The sequence below is a fragment of the Lynx rufus genome, unplaced genomic scaffold (assembly GCF_022079265.1).
Source record: "Lynx rufus isolate CCGP_SWC_20201006 ecotype Redwood Valley unplaced genomic scaffold, mLynRuf1.p SCAF_13, whole genome shotgun sequence".
In the NCBI taxonomy this organism is placed as follows: domain Eukaryota; kingdom Metazoa; phylum Chordata; class Mammalia; order Carnivora; family Felidae; genus Lynx; species Lynx rufus.
Genome location: NW_025814827.1, coordinates 33,722,745 through 33,740,639, shown reverse-complemented (window position 1 = coordinate 33,740,639; position 17,895 = coordinate 33,722,745). Strand labels below are relative to the sequence as shown.

General features: G+C 47.4%; 2 protein-coding genes across 2 annotated transcripts in view; one reads left to right on the top strand and one right to left on the bottom strand.

Annotated features, from left to right (window-relative positions):
• The window catches only part of DNAJC17 (DnaJ heat shock protein family (Hsp40) member C17), a 42,389-nt gene extending 32,551 nt beyond the window's left edge, over positions 1 to 9,838 (bottom strand). Inside the window, exon 1 of the mRNA XM_047075304.1 lies at positions 9,677 to 9,838. Within this exon, the coding sequence (XP_046931260.1) occupies positions 9,677 to 9,754 (78 nt within the window). The 5' untranslated portion in view covers positions 9,755 to 9,838. The remainder of the gene's footprint in view (positions 1 to 9,676) is intronic.
• A 227-nt stretch (positions 9,839 to 10,065) lies between these two features.
• On the top strand, positions 10,066 to 16,804 carry ZFYVE19 (zinc finger FYVE-type containing 19). Its single transcript, XM_047075303.1, has 11 exons — positions 10,066 to 10,191; positions 11,447 to 11,568; positions 11,735 to 11,788; positions 12,171 to 12,289; positions 12,389 to 12,534; positions 12,864 to 12,972; positions 14,935 to 15,144; positions 15,587 to 15,666; positions 15,988 to 16,086; positions 16,194 to 16,324; positions 16,409 to 16,804. Exons 1-11 carry the CDS (start codon positions 10,138 to 10,140, stop codon positions 16,485 to 16,487), a joined length of 1,203 nt encoding a protein of 400 aa, XP_046931259.1. The 5' UTR covers positions 10,066 to 10,137; the 3' UTR covers positions 16,488 to 16,804.
• The last annotated feature ends 1,091 nt before the right edge of the window (positions 16,805 to 17,895 follow it).

Below are 17,895 nucleotides of genomic sequence, written 5' to 3'. Positions count from 1 at the left end.
CCCATTCCTTGTCATGCCAGGCACTTTTACTTCTATACCTACATACTCATGCTGTTCCTTGAAACCCTTCTCTATTCTCTGTCCTCAAAGACGTATTCTTCTTAATTCTGGAAGAATGTTGGTGTGTCACCTTCTAGAATATAATAGAAATATGGAGGGTTTTTTTTTTAAATGTTTATTTATTTATTTTGAGAGAGAGAGAGAGAGAGAGAGCGTGAGCAGAGAATCCCAAGCAGACTCCACACTGACAGTGCAGAATCTGATGTGCGGCTTGATCCCACAACCCTGGGATCATGACCTGAGCCGAAATCAAGAGTCAGATGCTTAACTGACCGAGCTACCCAGGCTCCAGAAATATGGAGTTTAAATAAAGGTATTAGCTAGCATATAGGTAAAACAGGCTTTTCCTTAAAGTAACTTATATGCTATAATATAACCTTCCTTCCTGAAAATGTCAATGTTAAGTGTCTTTGGTAGTTTTCCTGGTAAACAGACGTAAAATTTGAGTCTTGAAAGAGTTAATCAAAATGGATTTTCAAGTACCTGGCTTCATCAAGTAATGCTTGCCAAGATACAATGAGTTACATACCCTACAAAGGGCTTCAAATGAAAGGTGAGGCTGCAACAGACAACAGAGACCTGTGCCAACTGTATAGGAGTGGAAAGAATATTATACTGGGGCTCCAGTCTGGGTCTGATGCTCATTATCTGGGTGGTCTGGAGCAAGTTCCATAAGCTCTCTGGACCTCTATCCTCCTGTCTACAAAATGAAGAGAATCAACAACTGTGAAGATCCCTCCTGTGATATATTCTTTTCTCCTCTCAAGGTCTTGCACAAAAACACCTCCTCAGAGAAGTCTTCCCTAATCCTGCCACTCTATGAATCATGCCTTCTTTTTTGTTATTGTTTTGTTTTTGAGAGATGGGGGAGAGGGGCAGAGTAGAGGGAGGCAGAGGATCTGAAGTGGGCCCTGCACTGATAGCAGTGAGACGGCTGTGGGGCTCGAACTCACAAACTGTGAGATCATGACCTGAGCCAAAGTCAGACACTCAACTGACAGAGCCACCCATGTGGCCCCGAATCATGCCTTCTTTATTCCTATAGCATTTTCCTTAAATACTATAAGGAATTTCCTTAAATACTATAAGTATTTTCCTTAAATACTATATATGGAACCTCTTTCATTTTACCTCAAAATTCATTGTTCACTATACTGTGTGAGCTGGCCGAAAGCAGACTGATGTCTTATTCAGCTCTAAAACCCCACCATACCCATATGGTACCTTGTCCTTGGTGATATACTCCACTCATCTGTAGATCTGAACTGAACAGTGAACTCTGCTGATCCTCAATTTTGCTCTACCTAATTCCCCACCTCCTTTCTACCTTGACTGCTATGACAATCACTGAGTCAGCACTGGGCCTGTCAGGGCTGGAATGAGTGAGAAGGGCTAAGGAGTAGAGGGCAACCTTAGACGTGAGGTGTGGGAGATGTGTATTTGACATTAGTGCTTACAATGTAAGGAAGGTGGAAGGACAATATTAACAGCAAGAGCTAACATGTAGTCTGCATTCGCTCTGTACCAGGCACCATGCTAAATGCTTTACTTGTATCGAGCTTTACTACAATGCTGGCAGGAAGGAACTGCCATCATTCCCATTTTGCAGACAGGGAAGCCAAGGCACACAGAGGTTAAACGTTTGCTCAAGGTCACAAACTAGTTAAGTTATGGAGTCAATGACTTAACAATTACTTTCGAGTCAAAGTCCACTTTCTTAACTATCACTGCTAATAAGTCAAAGGTGATGATAAAAGCGCATTGACAATTCCCAACATTGCTCAATGCTCTGTATTATAATTTTCATCCACTTTTGACATACGGTAGATGCAATAAACAATAATTCTTGGCCTTATTTGTTAAAGATTAGTTATAAAAACTGTTCTTTTCTCTTTCATTTATTGTGACAGACAGAGAGAGTGTTCACGTGGACGCATGAGTTGGGGAGAAGCAGAGAAATCCACAGTCAGTGCAGAGCCCAACATAGGACTCGAACTCACAAATGGAGATCATGACCTGAGCCAAAAGCAAGAGTCAGATGCTTAACCAACTGAGCCACCCAGGTGCCCCTGAAACTGTTATTTTTTATACAAAGCTACACTCTATAGGAAGTGATGATCTGATTAAAAAAGCATTAACTTCTACGGGTGCCTGGGTGGCTCAGTCAGTTGAGCACTCACTCTTGATTGCATCCGACTCAATTTCGGCTCAGGTCATGATCTCTCAGTTCATGAGTTCGAGCCCCCAGTAGGGCTCTACACTGACAGTGTTGAGCCTGCTTGGAATTCCTCTCTGCTCTTCCCCTGCTCTTTCTCTCTCTCTCTCTCTCTCTCTCTCTCTCTCTCTCTCTCAACAAATAAACATTTTTTAAAAAAGCATCAACTTCTAGAATTATAAACTTTAACCTCTGCATTCCATAATGATGGGACACACACACAAAGATGGGCCACAGGAGCAAGAGATGGAAAAGGTGGAAAAACGAAACAGGCAAGATGGGGCAACTCTATAGGGACCACTTTTTTCACATTTGTATCCCTAGCACCAACTCTGAGGCTGACACATGCTAGGCACTTAATAAAAGTTTGTGGAATCAGGGCTGCCTGGGTGACTTAGTTGGTTAAGCATCTGACTTTGGCTCAGGTCATGATCTCACAGTTCCTGAGTTTGAGTCTCTCATTGGGTGAGCTCGAGCCCCGCTTCCAGTGACCTGCTTCCCACCCCCCCCAACCTCCCCCCCCGTGTGTGTGTGTGTGTGTGTGTGTGTGTGTGTGTGTGTGTGTCTCTCTGTCTCCCCCTTGTGGGATTTTCTCTCTCTCTCTCTGTTCTCATTCACTTGCATCCTCTCTCTTTCAATTAAAAAAAAAAGTTTGTGGAATCAAATGTTTGTGGGAAATAGTTGTACTCTCCTCTGAAACACACACGGAGAATGGGAAAGGAAACCGAAATGAAACAGGAAGAACACTGTAAAGTTTGATTTAATAAAGGTCCAGTGTGTGCCTGTTCTTAGTAGTGAGAAGCACTACTTAGAGAAATATATGTAGCAGTGTCAGGGTGTGGAGGTAGCTAATATAAATTGGTGGTCAGGGAAACCCTCCCTGAGGAGGTTATACATGAATAGAAATCTGAATAAGGGGTGGGAATGAGATATAAAATACACAACTGCCAGAGAAGAATGTTCTAAGCAGAAGGATTAGCAGATATAAAGGCCATGAAGCAAGAATGTGTTTAGGTGAGTTTGAAAAAAATCACCTGAGGCCCATTTCACACCCAGAAGGAAGGTTATTATCCAAAAAAAGAGGAAATAACAAGTGTTGCAAAGGATGTGGAGAAATTGGAACCCTTGTACATTGCTGGTGGGAATGTACAATGGTGTAGCTGCTGCATAAGGCAGTATAACCAAAATATTAAACATAGAGTTATCATATGGTCCAGCAATTCCATTTATGGGTATATATCCAAAAGAACTGAAAGCAGGACTTTAACAGATATATATACACTTGTGTTCATAGTAGCCTTATTCACAATAGTCAAAAGGTGGCAATGATCCAAACGTCTGTCAACAGATGAATGGATAAACAAAATATGGTAATGTGGCATATACATTCAACGAAATATTATTCAAACTTAAAAAGGGGGGCACCTGGCTGGCTCACTTTGACCTTGGGGTTGTGAATTCAAGTCCTGCACTGGGTATACAAATTACTTTTAAAAAATAACATCTTAGGGGCACCCGGTGGCTCAGTAGGTTAAGTGTTCAACTTTGGCTCAGGTCATGGTCTTGCAGTCGGGTCCAAGCCCTACATTGGTCTCTCTGCTGTCAGCTCGGAGCCGGCTTTGGATCCTTGGTCTCCCTCTTTCTCTGCCCCTCCCCCGCTTGCTCTCACTCTTTCTCTTTCAAAAATAAATAGAAAACATTTTTTAAAAAAGGGTTAGGGTTAGGGGCGCCTGGGTGGCTCAGTCGATTGGACGTCCGACTTTGGCTCAGGTCATGATCTCACAGTTTGTGAGTTCGAGCCCCGTGTCGGGCTCTGTGCTGACAGCTGGGAGCCTGGAGCCTGCTTCGGATTCTGTGTCTCCCTCTCTCTCTGTTCCTCCCCTGCTTGCACCCTCTCTTAAAAATAAATAAAGATTAAAAAAAATTTTTTTTTAAGGGTTAAAATGGGGCACCTGGGTGGCTCAGTCAGTTAAGCATCCAACTTCGGTTCAGGTCATGATCTCACAGTTCATGAGTTCAAGCCCTGCATTGGGCTCTGCTGACAGCTCAGAGCCTGGAGCCTGCTTTGGATTCTGTATCTCCCTCTGTCTCTCTGCCCCTCCCTGGCTTGTGCTCTCTCTCTCTCAAAAATAAATAAATAAACATTTTTTAAAAAGGGTTAAAATGGTAAATTTTATGCTATGCAAAACATAACATAACATAACATAACATAACATAACATAACATAACAACATAGGATTGAGATGGCAGGAGCTTAGTGAGCAAGGGGAGAATGGCAGGGAACATGAAGGAAAGGCAACAAGAGCCCCAAGGGCCAGGAAAGGCCTTCAGGTATTACTCTAAGACTGATGAGAAGCCACTGGGAAGTTGGAGCAGAAGGGACACAATCTGATCCACATTCTAAAGGCTTACTCTGGCTGCTGTGTGAAGAGGCTCAAGAGGGCAAGAGCAGAACTAGGAAAAGGGCCATAACGCCACCGTAGTCGCCCAGGTTAATTCCTGAGATTATTTCAGATTCTCTCGAGGGCTTGCAAACAGCATGAATTCATGACCTAGTCTTCATTTTGGCAGGCCTTGGGGACTTGCTCCAGCAGAGAGTGAGTGAGTGAGTGGGAGATGGGGGGTATACGCATGAGCACACATAGGCATGTGCACATGAGCACGTAAGCATCAGGGGCTCAGGGGACTGAGCTTGGGTTCTAGCAGGGGACTGAATTTCCAGGGCATGATCCTCTTCCCAGGAACACTTCCACACCAAATCCAGGTCCTTGACTCAAGGGTTTTCTACAAGAAGATTATATCGTGCCCAGCCTATCTCCTCTGAGGCTGGAATGGGAACAAAAATGTCTACCTGGGAATTGCCGAGTCTCTAAATTTCCACCAAAGGCATTGTTTAGCCCACTTCTGAACCTGTGAGGTTCGCTGCACTAGGAGGTTGACAGAAGGGGTAAGTTCCATGTATAGAAAGGTAGAGCTGAACTTGCCCCTAATTCTAGTACGGGTAGGCAAACTTTTTCTGTAAAAGGCCAAAAATTGTAGGAGGCCACATGTGGTCTTTGTCAAACATTCTTTTTTGTTCTGATTTTGGTTTGGCTTGGTTAGTTGGTTGTTTTCATTATAAAATATATATAACTTACAGGGTGCCTGGGTGGCTTAGTTGGTTGAGCGACCAACTCTTGATTTTGCCTCAGGTTGTGCTCCCAGGGTCCTGGGACTGAGCCCCAAGTCAGGCTCTGCGCTACATGCTCTCTCTCTTTTGGGCACCTGAGTGGTTGAGCGTCCAACTCTTGATTTCAGCTCAGCTCATGATTTCATAGTTCCTGAGATCCAGCCCCACACTGGGCTCTGTGCTGACAGCATGGAGCCTGCTTGGGATTCTCTCTCTCCCTGCCCCTCTACCCTGCTTGTTCTCTCTCTCTCTCTCTCTCTCAAAATAAAAATAAATAAACTTAATAATAATAGTTACAGCCATCATAATGGGTGTAAAGTAGTATCTCATTGTGTTTTTGACTTATATTTACCTAATGATTAGTGGTATTGGACATCTTTTTTTTTTGCTTTTAATATTTATTTATGTTTGAAGGAGAGAGACACAGAGAGTGAGCAAGGGAGGAGCAGAGAGAGGGAGACACAGAGTAGGAGCTGTCAGCACAGAGCCCAATGTGGGACTCGAACTCACAAACCATGAGATCATGACCTGAGCTGAAGTTGGATGCTCAATCGACTGAGCCATCCAGGTGCCCCTGGACAACTTTTCATGTATTTGTTGGCCATTTATATATTTCTTTGGAGAAATATCTATTCAAGTCCTTTGCCCATTTTTTAACGTTTGATTTTTTGTTGTTGAGTTGTTTGTTTTTTTTACAATCCTTTAAATATGTAAAAACCATTCTTAACTCATGGCCTATTACAAAATTTGTAGTTGAGGCCATTTGACCCCTGAAGCCAGAGTTTGCCCAGCTCCCTCATTTTACATTTGAGGAAAGTCAGCCCCGAAGAGAGACAGTGACTGCCTCAAGGTTCATGATTCTCAAGTCAAGTTGTAGTGGTCTCTATAGCCACTACCTCATTCATTCAACAAATATTTATCGAGAGAGCCTCTTCTGTGTCAGTCACAGAAGGGGCTGCTACAGAAGTGAATGAACCAGATCCAGTCCTCAGAGCTAGGAGTACAGAGGGGATTAAGGCACCAAACAAATAATCACACAAATAAATATGTCATTACGAACTGAAATAAGTGCTAGAAAGCCAACTGTTATGAAAGAGAATAATAGACAAGGCCTCTCTAAGGATATGCCATTTAAGTTGAGTTCTGGAGGATAAATAAAAGTAACCTAGGTTAGGGGCACCTGGGTGGCTCAGTCAGTTAAGCGTCCAACTCGATTTAGGCTCAGCTCATGGTCTCGTGTTTCATGGGTTCAGGCCCTGTGTGGGGCTCTGCACTGATGTGCGGAGACTGCTTGGGATTCTTTCCCTCCCTCTCTCTGCCCTTCCCCTGCTCACACTCTGTCTCTGTCTCTCTCCAAAATAAACAAACAAACAAACAAACAAACATTTAAAAAATCTAAAAAAAAATTTTATAATATGCAATCAGGGGAGGGAAAGAGAGAGAGGGAGACACAGAATCCGAAGCAGGCTCCAGGCTCTGAGCTGTCAGCACATAGGCCAACCCAGGGCTCGAACACACAAACCATGAGATCATGACCTGAGCCAAAGTCGGACATTTAACCCCCAAAAATGTTTTTTAAGTAACCCAGGTTAACAGAAGCGGCAGAGGAGTATTCCTGGCAGAAGGAAATACACGCATGAAGGGTTAAGAAATTATATTGAGTATATTATTAAAAGTGCAATAGGGCTCTTATCAAGATCATTCCATTTTCTGTGAAAAGAATAGAATGTCAGTGTACAACAGGTCAAAATGCAATAGACTGAAAGTAAAAAGACAAATTGGAAGACTACTATAATTGTTCAGATGGAAGTTGATAGGGTTTGGGCTGGACTGGCAGCAGTGGAAACAAAGATAAGTGAACAGTTTTGAGAATTATTTGGGAGGGTAACTCATTAGCACCCGGTGATGGACTAGATGGCAGAAGTGAGAAGATGAGGTATCAACAACAACTCCAGGGGCACCTGACTGGCTCCTTCAGTGGAGAATGCGACTCTTGACCTCAGGGTCATGAGGTTGAGCCCCACGTTGGGCAAAGAATGACTCCAGGTTCCTAGTTCAAGTGGATGGATGGTAGTGCCATTTACCATGAGAGAGAAGTGCAAGGAAGGAGAAGGTTTGGAGACAGAAGGTCCAGAATTCAATTTTAGATGTAGTAAGATTTAGACCCCCGTGAAGCATCCAAATGGAGAACTCAAACCAGCAGATGGATATACAGATATACACAGAAAAGTGGTCTGAAGGAAAGTTAAAATTGGTGTTGGTATGAGCTGAGCTGTATGGTGCTGGACAAGGGCCAAAGTGACACAGTGGAAAGAACACTGACCTGGTCCAGGCGTCAGGGAATCTAGGTTCCAGTTCCAATTCTGTCACTAACCACCCTCTCTGAGCTTCAGTTTCACCATCATTAATACAAGGAGATTGGCCTAGATCATGGCTTCTTTAGTCTTTTTTGGGGTAAGAATTAACTCCTCTCCTCAAAAATGAATACACAGTATTATACATGATTTCAGGGTTTACTCCATTCGTGTCACCTTTCTATGGACACCAAAGGAACAACTCCTAGACTATATGACCAGACAACCAAAGTTTAGAAGGCCTTTTTTTCTACATGCTTTATATATATCTATATATATATATATATCTATATATATAGATCTATATATATATCTATATATATATCTATCTATATCTATATCTATATCTATATCTATATCTATATCTATATCTATATCTATATCTATTTTCCCCACCCCTTCTCCCAAACGAGAAACCACCTCAGCCTACTAAGAAAATCCACAGTACTTTGTCTGTATCCCTCTTAAGGAATTTACCATGTTCTTCCTTATATTATAGTTGTGCCTCCCCTATTAAAAGATAGGAACAGCATCTTTTATCCTGTATAAAGAGCCTTCTCACATATCCCTTATCTCATCTGAGTGAAAAATGGATCCTATCCATACTGACCCAATCAGACATTGGTCTCTTGCTAGACAATAGCCTCACCTGACCCCTTTAAATGGCATCTCATCCATCCACATCCAGCTCTGAGCAATACACACATCAGAGGCTACCCAAATGCCTTCCTCAGAAGTTCTCAACTTCAGGGTTCCAACATACTGGCTGGGTTTGGTGTAAAATGTCCAAAGTAATTTCTCACTATTAATGAAGTACCAATTAAATAATTTACAAATGTAGAGCACTCAGAATAGAGTCCAGCCCACAGTAAGCACTATATAGGTGTTGGGCATTATTAACACTGAAATTTTAGGATTTATGAGATGGGTGTAGCGGATGCTTTTGGTGCTCTGTACACACCCACGGCCCACTTCTGATTTCAGTGGCAGCTGCGGGAGACAGTGATGTGCAGGCTGATAGCATCTCTCCTCCAGAACCCTGTAGGTCTCCTTGCTTTTCTGCCCCAGAGCCTCCTCTTGTCACAAGCTCGCTCAAGCCATGAGCTAGACAGCCAGGAAGTACAGGCACATTCGCGGGCATTAACTTTCATCTGATGAATTATCTGCTTCCCCTTCCTACATTGTTACAACCTCTACCATTATCCAGGGGAAGATAACAAAACTCCTAATTACAGTTTGATCGGTTAACATCCCACTCCCTGGCACCTTTATCAACACTTTCCCGTGGAACTTAATTTAAGGCCATCTGCCTTTACTCTTCTGATCTTCCGTCTCTGAGCCCATTAGCACGTTTTCAGAGGGTAACAATGGGCTGGGGTGGAAAAAAGAAATGACAAAGTCATAGGTCACACTGCCAAGAAAAATGAAAAGGGAGTGGAGAAACCTTGAGACTCGGCCTTTTTTTCCCGCCCTAGGCTCTAAGCGGAGTTAAATCGGCCTTCATAGGTGACTATGTAGTACCTCAAGCCACCGACACTGCAGAAGCGGACTCAGGGGCTGACACTGCGCAGGCGCAGGGCGGGGGCTAGGGTTTCCTCTCAGTTCACTCAACTACTTCTCTTCTACACAAGGGCCATAGGGAGAGCACAGTACCCTGCGCAAGGAGCCTTCCTTCTGTGCACCCCAATTCCTCGTGAGGCCCTCAGACCGGCCAGGAAACGTCTGGGAAACCACCTTCTAAGGTCGTCGGGCCGCCCCTCACTCCGCGCCCAGGGCCCGGCCGAACCTGGAAAGCGGGTGCCAGCTGCTGGCGAGGCGCCAAGACAGGAAGGGCCGCCAGGCCTGGTCGGATTCGGCCCTTCTCACCACCGTTCTCACCTCTTTGTCCGCTGCTTTCTCCTCGATACCTAGCAGGGCGTACAGGTCCATCTGTAAGAGCTCTTTGGTCACCGCCATGGTTCCAATCCTGACTGGATTCGTACTACAACTCCCAAGAGTCTAAGCGTGCGTAGGGATTCCGAGGGACTGTTGTCGCCAGCGAGCTGAATGGCGCTTAGCCCCCTGGGAAATGTCGTGTTCTGGATCAGGCTTGACTGTCTGTGAGGGAAGCGAGCAAGTGAATGAACTACGCCTCCCAGCAGCCCCCGCGTCTTCCGCTACCGCTCTCAGGTTGATGTAGGCGATCGCGATTCTCCCGCCGGAGGCCGCAGCTAGCCAGCGCGGGAGGGTGTAGGGGTGGGGGGCGGGGGCGGGGCTTAGTGAAAGGTCCGAGGGTGTCCGGGACCCGGCAAGCGTGATCTCAGCTCTGTGGAACTTGCGGCGCTGCGCCGGCCACCAGAATGGAGAGTAGGTGCTACGGCTGCGCTGTCAAGTTTACCCTCTTCAAAAAGGAGGCGAGTCTTCTCCCCGCGGGCTAGAAGGTCAGGGAGGACGCGGAGTGGAGGAAAAGCCCTGGACTTGAAGTCCGTAGACTTGGTTTTACGGCCCCTTTCCAGCTGTGTTGGTTTTGTTGAAGTCACTGAACTTCAGTTTCCATTTCTGTGAAATGGGGCTAACTCTCCCTCGCTTTCGGGGTTAGCATGAGGGTCCAGAGAGGTGCTGGAGGTGAAAGTCCCTGTAACTATACAGCACGCTCCTATCTTTTCTAGAAAGGTAGGCTTTTCTGTCTACTAAGTGAAGGATACAGCTGGTTCCTTCCCTCCACTTTGCTCCTCCGCAGCGCAGTCTTGGTTAATGCCCTGTGACCACTCTCTATCACACCATGTCCTTTGCTCTGAAACCTTCACCATCATGCAGCCTGCCCTTCCCAGGTTTCTTGAGTTAGATTACCGCCCTTCCTCCTGCTCCCAAGGCACCGTGGCAAAGTCTTTTGTCCTCTGCACAAGGCCCCAAATTCTTCTGGTAAACTGTAGGCTTCCTCTGATCAGTTGTGACCAGGAGATAGGAACCAGATTGGATGAATGAATAGCTATGGAGGCAGATCCGTGTAGCACTTAGAAACCTGGGTTTTGGAACCCGGGTGGTCAGGGTTCAAATTTGACCTCTGCAGTCTTATTCATGGAATTACCTTGGTTTGGGCAAGTCATGTAACCTCTCTGACCCCATCTAAGATAGGAATAATAACGGTGGTCATCAGGATTAAGTAGAGTAGTGTGTATAAATTGTGAGGATTAAATCACATGACGAATGTTAAATGCTGAGCTTAGTGCCTGGCACACAGTAAGTGCTTAATAAATGGAGGCTATTGTTATCCTTGAAGCCAAGCCACCCTCCATCTCTACTAGAGCACAGAAGACAGGGGCTCTGCACTCTCTCTGGTTCTCCTTTGTTGAAGAGCCCGTGACCTGCAGCATGAGGTTTTGCCTATTTGTTTTCTATACCCCAGTGCCATTGAATTGAAGTCAGGATAGAAAGCATGGGAATTTTACGTAAAGCTCTACTTGATTTGAATAAAAGACTGGAGACTGAGGAATCGCTTTACCCTCCACCCCTCTCTCTCCCCAGGCCCTAGGGGCCCCATTTCTCATCCTCCTCCCCGCAGCTGGTCAAAACTTCAGTGTCTTCTCTGTGTGTGTGCTTGGAGAGTCCCAGGGAGGAGACTGCAGGGGCGGGTGAGAGATGGATCCCCCTACTTCATGTTTCTTGTAGTACGGCTGTAAGAATTGTGGCCGGGCCTTCTGTTCTGGCTGCCTTAGCTTCAGTGCAGTGGTGCCCCGGACTGGGAATACCCAACAGAAGGTCTGCAAGGAGTGCCACGAAGTCCTGACCAGGTGAGAAGCTGACATGGGCAAGGGTTTAGCCAAGCATGGTACCAGGTAGCTGGCCAGCCCACACAGCTTTGTGCTCTGTGGCTAGAGGTCAGCTAAGGAAGTGTTTGGGGGAGAGGTACTGACTGGCAGATAAGGGGACTTCTGATGCCAGATTTCTTCTCTATAGAGGATCGTCTCCTGTCAATGCCTCCAAGTGGTCACCACCTCAGAACTATAAGAAGTAAGTGCTAAAGGGACAGAGACAAATAGGGGTGGGGAAAAGACAAAGGAGCCATTGAGTGTGACTCTCTTCCCAGCCTCTAGATCAAATGAGCACAGGGTCAGGAGAATATCTCTCAGCCTCCTGACTGCCTTCTTGGGCTCAGAAAGCAGCTCATCAGCCTCTCCCCAGAAACGGTTCTTGGTAGATCTTGCCCTCTAAGCCAGACCCTCTGTTTGGTCAGCTGGATTGGGCTACAGAGGGATATGAATGAGAACCATAGACTATTGTCTATTGGAGGCCTCCCTGGATGCCTAGAAATGATTTGAATGGGAAACGGTGAGTGGGTGCCTTCACCCCTCCCTTCTACATTCTTCAAGAACCTTATCTCATACCCTGTCAGGCGTGTGGCAGCCTTGGAAGCCAAGCAGAAGCCCAGCACTCCCCAGAGCCGGGGACTGACCCAACAAGACCAAGTCATCGCTGAGCGCCTAGCACGGCTCCGCCAGCAGAACAAGCCCAGTGAGTGGGGGCACACAGGGTGATCTAAAACATACCATCCAGACTTCCTGGGACTAGGATTCCTCTGGATCTTACAAGGCTTTCCCATACCAATTTCAGAATCAGTGGCCTCACAGGCAGAGATAGAAGCCAGGCTAGCTGCACTGAGGAAGGAAACCCAGGGTTCCATCCCTTCCACCCAAGAGATGGAGGCACGGCTTGCTGCACTGCAGGGCAGAGTTCCGCCGTCTCAGACCTCCCAGGTGGTGAGTGCTCAGGGATCGGGGGTCCTAGGACAAGGACCTAGATACATGTATGCCTATGTACTTTGCAGGAGTTGGCAAAACCTCCCACCCTCACCTCTTGATTCTCAGGCCTGCTGCCAGGCCAAGGATCCGGGGACAAGCAGCAGGATGGGGTGGGGCAGGAAAGAGTGGCCAGATCTACTCGATTATGTGAGCCCTGGATTAGTCAGTCCCCTTTCCAAGAGCTTTGGAAACTCTTTAGCATCCACCCGTAACCTAGACTTCGCTGAGCCTTACGGTGTTGCTTCCCCTCTACCCTACTCCTCACTGAAGTTCCCTCCTGTGAACAGGCACATCAGCCACCAGACACAAGGACCCAGGCTCAGCAGGCGCAGGATCTGCTGACACAGCTGGCAGCAGAGGTGGCTATTGATGAGAACTTGGAACGAGGAGACCCAGGTAACTTCTCCACCTGGATCCCCCAGGGACCTGCCCCCCCCCCACCCCGGCTCCTTACCCAAGTAGGAAGGTCTCTGCTGCCCACCCTCTGGGATGCAAATATGAATCAGAGAACAATTAACATTATAAGCTTTAGATGGGTTTACCCCAACAGGAGCCAGTGTATTACTAGTGGATAAGTGTGTAGGCTTTAGAATCAGACAGCGATTTCTAATTTTTTTTTTTTAATTTGAGAGAGAGAGAGAGAGCACGTGAGTTGGGGAGAGCAGCTGAGGGGGAGAGAGAGAGAGAGAGAAAGAGAATCTTAAGCAGGCTCCACACTCAGCCTGGAGCCCAACACAGGGCTCAATCCCATGACCCTGGGATCATGATCTGAATAGAAATCAAGAGTTGGATGTTCAATGGACTGAGCCACCCAGGTGCTCCCAGACAGCAATTTCTTATTCTACCACTTAAACTAGCTATGTGACCCTGGGTAAGTTACTTAACCGAAGTCTCACTTTCCTCATCTGTAAAATGGAGGTATGATAGAACCCACCTCACGGGGAAGTTACGAGAAGTAAATGAGATTAATAAACAATTAAGACCCTGCCGGGTTCATAGTAAGTGTTCAGTGAATGTTCATTGCAATGATGATGATGATGATAAGGATGAGGAAGTGGCTGTTTAGATTTAATTAAAATGAAATTTAAAATTCAGTTCCGGGGCGCCTGGGTGGCGCAGTCGGTTAAGCGTCCGACTTCAGCCAGGTCACGATCTCGCGGTCCGTGAGTTCGAGCCCCGCGTCAGGCTCTGGGCTGATGGCTCAGAGCCTGGAGCCTGTTTCCGATTCTGTGTCTCCCTCTCTCTCTGACCCTCCCCCGTTCATGCTCTGTCTCTCTCTGTCCCAAAAATAAATAAACGTTGAAAAAAAAAAAAACTTTAAAAAAAAAATAATAAAATAAAATAAAATTCAGTTCCTCAGTGGTACCAGTCACATTTCAAGTGCTATTAAACTATAGTGTTACACAAATACAGACCATGATATGGAGCGCTTCCATTATCATAAAAAATTCTATTGGACAGTGCTGTTCAAATGCTTCAGAGCAATGGTTCTCAATTGGGGATGATTTTTCCATCCGGGGCCCATATGGCAACGTCTGGAGACTCTCAGACTCAGATTCTCACAACGTAGAAGGTACCACTGGCATCTAGTGAGCAGAGGCTAGGGATGCTGCTAAACGTCATACAGTGCACAGGGCAGCCCCTACCACAAAGAATTATCCTGTCCAAAATATCAAAATACCAAAATATCAAAAGAACCAAGACTGAGAAGCCCTGCTTCAGAGACATAATCTCATTGAATACCCTCCGTAATCTTATACATACTATTATTATCCATATTTTAGAAATGAGGAAACTGAGGCCTGGTGAGCTTAAGGAAATTGACCAAGGTCACACGTATTAAGTGACAGAGCTGGGACTTGAACCCAAAGCTGTCTCATTTTGAACCTCTTGGTCTGAAATGCTTATCTAAAGGGGACCATGTCAGAGCCACAGCTACTCTGGTAGAATTCTTCCTGCCTAGTGCCTTACAAGATCTCAGCTTCTCTCGTGTCCTCTCTGTGCTGCTCCCTGGAAGTATTAATTCCAGCCTGTAAAGCAGAGAGACTGGCTGAGGCTTAGCTTCCCTATACCCTCACCTTTTGGGGCAGTGATGGTCATACCATGGGACACCTACCCTAAGGGCAACATGTAAAAATATCAGGAGTGGGGATAGATGTAATTGAAAAAAGCATGTCTAAGATTACTAGTATTTTACATTTGGAAAAATGTAGGAAAGACTCATTTTATTTGTAATATAAACCACAGGAGCTAATACTGAACAAAAAGCTGATAATTTATGTTTTTTAAAGAAAGTTGAGAAAGAGGCACAGAGATCTTGGAATGTCTCTGCCTCCCTAACTGCATCACTCCTTCCAGCTGTCCCTATCCAGAATGACCTCAACCAAGGTGGCCCAGGGGGCCAGAGCACTAATTCCAAGGGACAGACCACCTGGTCCCTGGAAGAGGAGAAGAGCAGGCTGCTGGCTGAGGCAGCAGTCGAGCTGCAGGAGGAGAACACGAGGCAGGAGAGGATCCTGGCCCTCGCCAAGCGCCTGGCCATGCTGCGGGGACAGGACCCCGATAAAGGTAGAGGCTGGGAAACAGCAGCTCACTTCTGTCCATTGGGAAGGCCCTCCACTCCCAACCCCAGGCCAAGCTCTACAAAACGGTTGTATTCCCTGGCACACTGAGTCAGCTGCTGGGATTGCTATGTCCAGAGGTCTATTGAGCTCTGCCCAGAGCCATGAGGAAGGTACTGGGCCAAAGGAATAGATAGGGAATAAATAGCAGCCGTCAGGGGCCCAGGGACCCTCAGTCCCTTCAGGGACTGCAAATCCTTCTGTTCCTGTCCCCCAGGGTGGGGGAGGGAGGGGCAGGATCTGATGTGATTGTTGACAACAGAGGCTGCCTAGCTCTGGAAGATGTGCCCGTGGAAAGCAAACCAGCTCCTGTGGGCAAAATTACAGCTACTCAAGAGAACTCTCTCAACCTCACTCCTCCTCCTGTGCTCCTGTCATTCCCTTTCAAGTGACCCTCCAGGACTATCACCTCCCAGACAGTGATGATGATGAGGATGAGGAGACAGCCATCCAGAGAGTCCTGCAGCAGGTGGGCCCTGCCTTACCCACCTGACCACCACCTGTCCTGTCTCTGCCTCACTGCCCCACCACCCACTTGGCCCAGTTCACCCTGCCTCTACTCTCTCACTGAATGGCCACTCTGCAGCTCCTGTTCTACCTGGCATTCCATTGTCCCTATGACCCAGACCTGCCTACTGGCCCCTTGAGATGGGGTATCAGCAGCCATAGGCAATAGATCAAGGGAGATGGGTTGAGAAGCTAGGGCCACAGAACACAGAAATACTCGTGGGGCAGGGGGGCAGAGTCTAGGCCTGGAACAGGAAGCTGAACCTCTTCGCCCTGTCCACAGCTCACTGAAGAAGCTGCCTTGGATGAGGCAAGTGGCTTGAACATCCCCGTGGAGCCAGCTCTCAGAGCCCGGGCCCAGTCCTGTAGGGCAGAGTCCCAGGTGAGAAAAACCCCAGGCCACTGCCACGCCTTCCTCCTTTCCTGGCCAACTGCTCCTGCGGCAGTGTTCCTACACACCTCCCTTCCCCCACTCCTCTCTGCTCCTAGAAGGCGCAGGCCAAGGCCCCCAGGCAGGAGGCAGAGGAAGAGGAGCTCCCCTGGTGCTGCATCTGCAATGAGGATGCCACCCTGCGCTGTGCCGGCTGCGATGGAGACCTCTACTGTGCCCGCTGCTTCCGGTGAGTGCAGATAGAATGTTCTGTGTGGCTGGGAGAAATTGCGGGTCCTCTCTGATCCCTGACTTGTCTCTCTTTGCTCCACAGGGAAGGCCACGATGCCTTTGAACTTAAAGAGCACCAGACGTCTGCCTACTGCCCCCGGCACATAGGCCGAGAACACTGAGGAAACCAGGGAGGCAATCCCATGGGCAGTCGTGCAGGCTGGTGCACAAGTCAGGCTAGATTGCTCATGGACATGCCCCTTCCGGAGCCTCAGTGTCCCTGGAAGGAGGAAAGATTCTCCATTCAGGATGATAACTGGGGGAGCCAGAGGAAAGGCAGAAGTCAGAGCCCTCCAACAGCCAAGCGTGGACTGGGAGTAAGACACGGTGAGGAAAAGACAAGACTGAACCTAAGGGTGATGAGCCTTGGAACTTGCTCAAGGGCCCAAGGCCCTCCCCTGGCACTTAATGGATCTAATAAAGAATGCTGATTCCTTGAGCCCAGCATGTCTTACCTCTAGAACCCTGTGGGCTCTGAGCCTGGGCCCCTGGAGAGGTGGCAAGAGCAAGACCTCCACTAGAAGTCCAGTCCTGTGGAGTGAGGAAAAAGGTCGGGCTATCCTACAGGCTTCTCCAAGGAAGAACAGTCCCATCCACCCTGGAACCTCATATGCAGTAGGCATGGATATTCACTCAACTGATCTGAACTATGTGTCCTGCCCTGGGCAACCCATTGTAGCCTGCAGGCCCCACCATCTTAGATTCCTCAGCCTCCCTAGCACTCAGACAGTGCTTGCACAAACAGTGCTTCCTGTCTTACTCCCAAAGGATGCCACCTCTCCAGGCTCCTGTCCCAACCTGCCTGCCATTCAGACCTAGTGTCTGTTTCCAGCCACACCTTCCTAAGCTGACTCCTGGAGTCTCCACCTGTACCCTTTACACGCCTCTACTTAGCTCCTGCCTTTTCTCTTTCTGCTGCTGGCTGGAGCCAGCTCATGTTAGTTCTCAGCCTGATGCCTCCCGAATCATTTACGGAGAGAGGAGAGTTAGCTATCCCTGATTTCCGCAGACCCAACTAGGTTTTCCCTATTACCTCCCCTATGGGATTCAGAACTAGTCTTTGCCACTTGGGCTCCTGTTGGTGATGCAGGATGCTGTGTGTCCTAGTCTGGTGCCCTCTGCTTGGCCTCTGGGCCTTGCTATATCATGAGCTCTAAAGTAGAACTGTGACCTTCACCTTTGAATTCTCAAGGCCTATCTTGATGGATGGATGGATAGATGGATGGGTGAATGAAGTATGGATGTGGTGACTCAGGATGCTAGCCTTCTGGTATATCACTTGACCGTCCCCTCCCCTATCCCTCAGGACAGATATGCTCCACACTCCATTCAGCTGGGGCTCCCAAAGGTTTTATCCACTTGGCTGCCAAGGAAAGTACCGGGCAACAGCCATGAATGGCTTCCAGAAAGCCTAGCTAACAGGAACCAGCTGTGGCTACACATACACAAGAGGTATCCAAATGTCCCTTCTCATCTTCCACATTCCTTGTCTTTGTCCCAGGGGACCATCTCCCTCTCAGCCCAGGATTC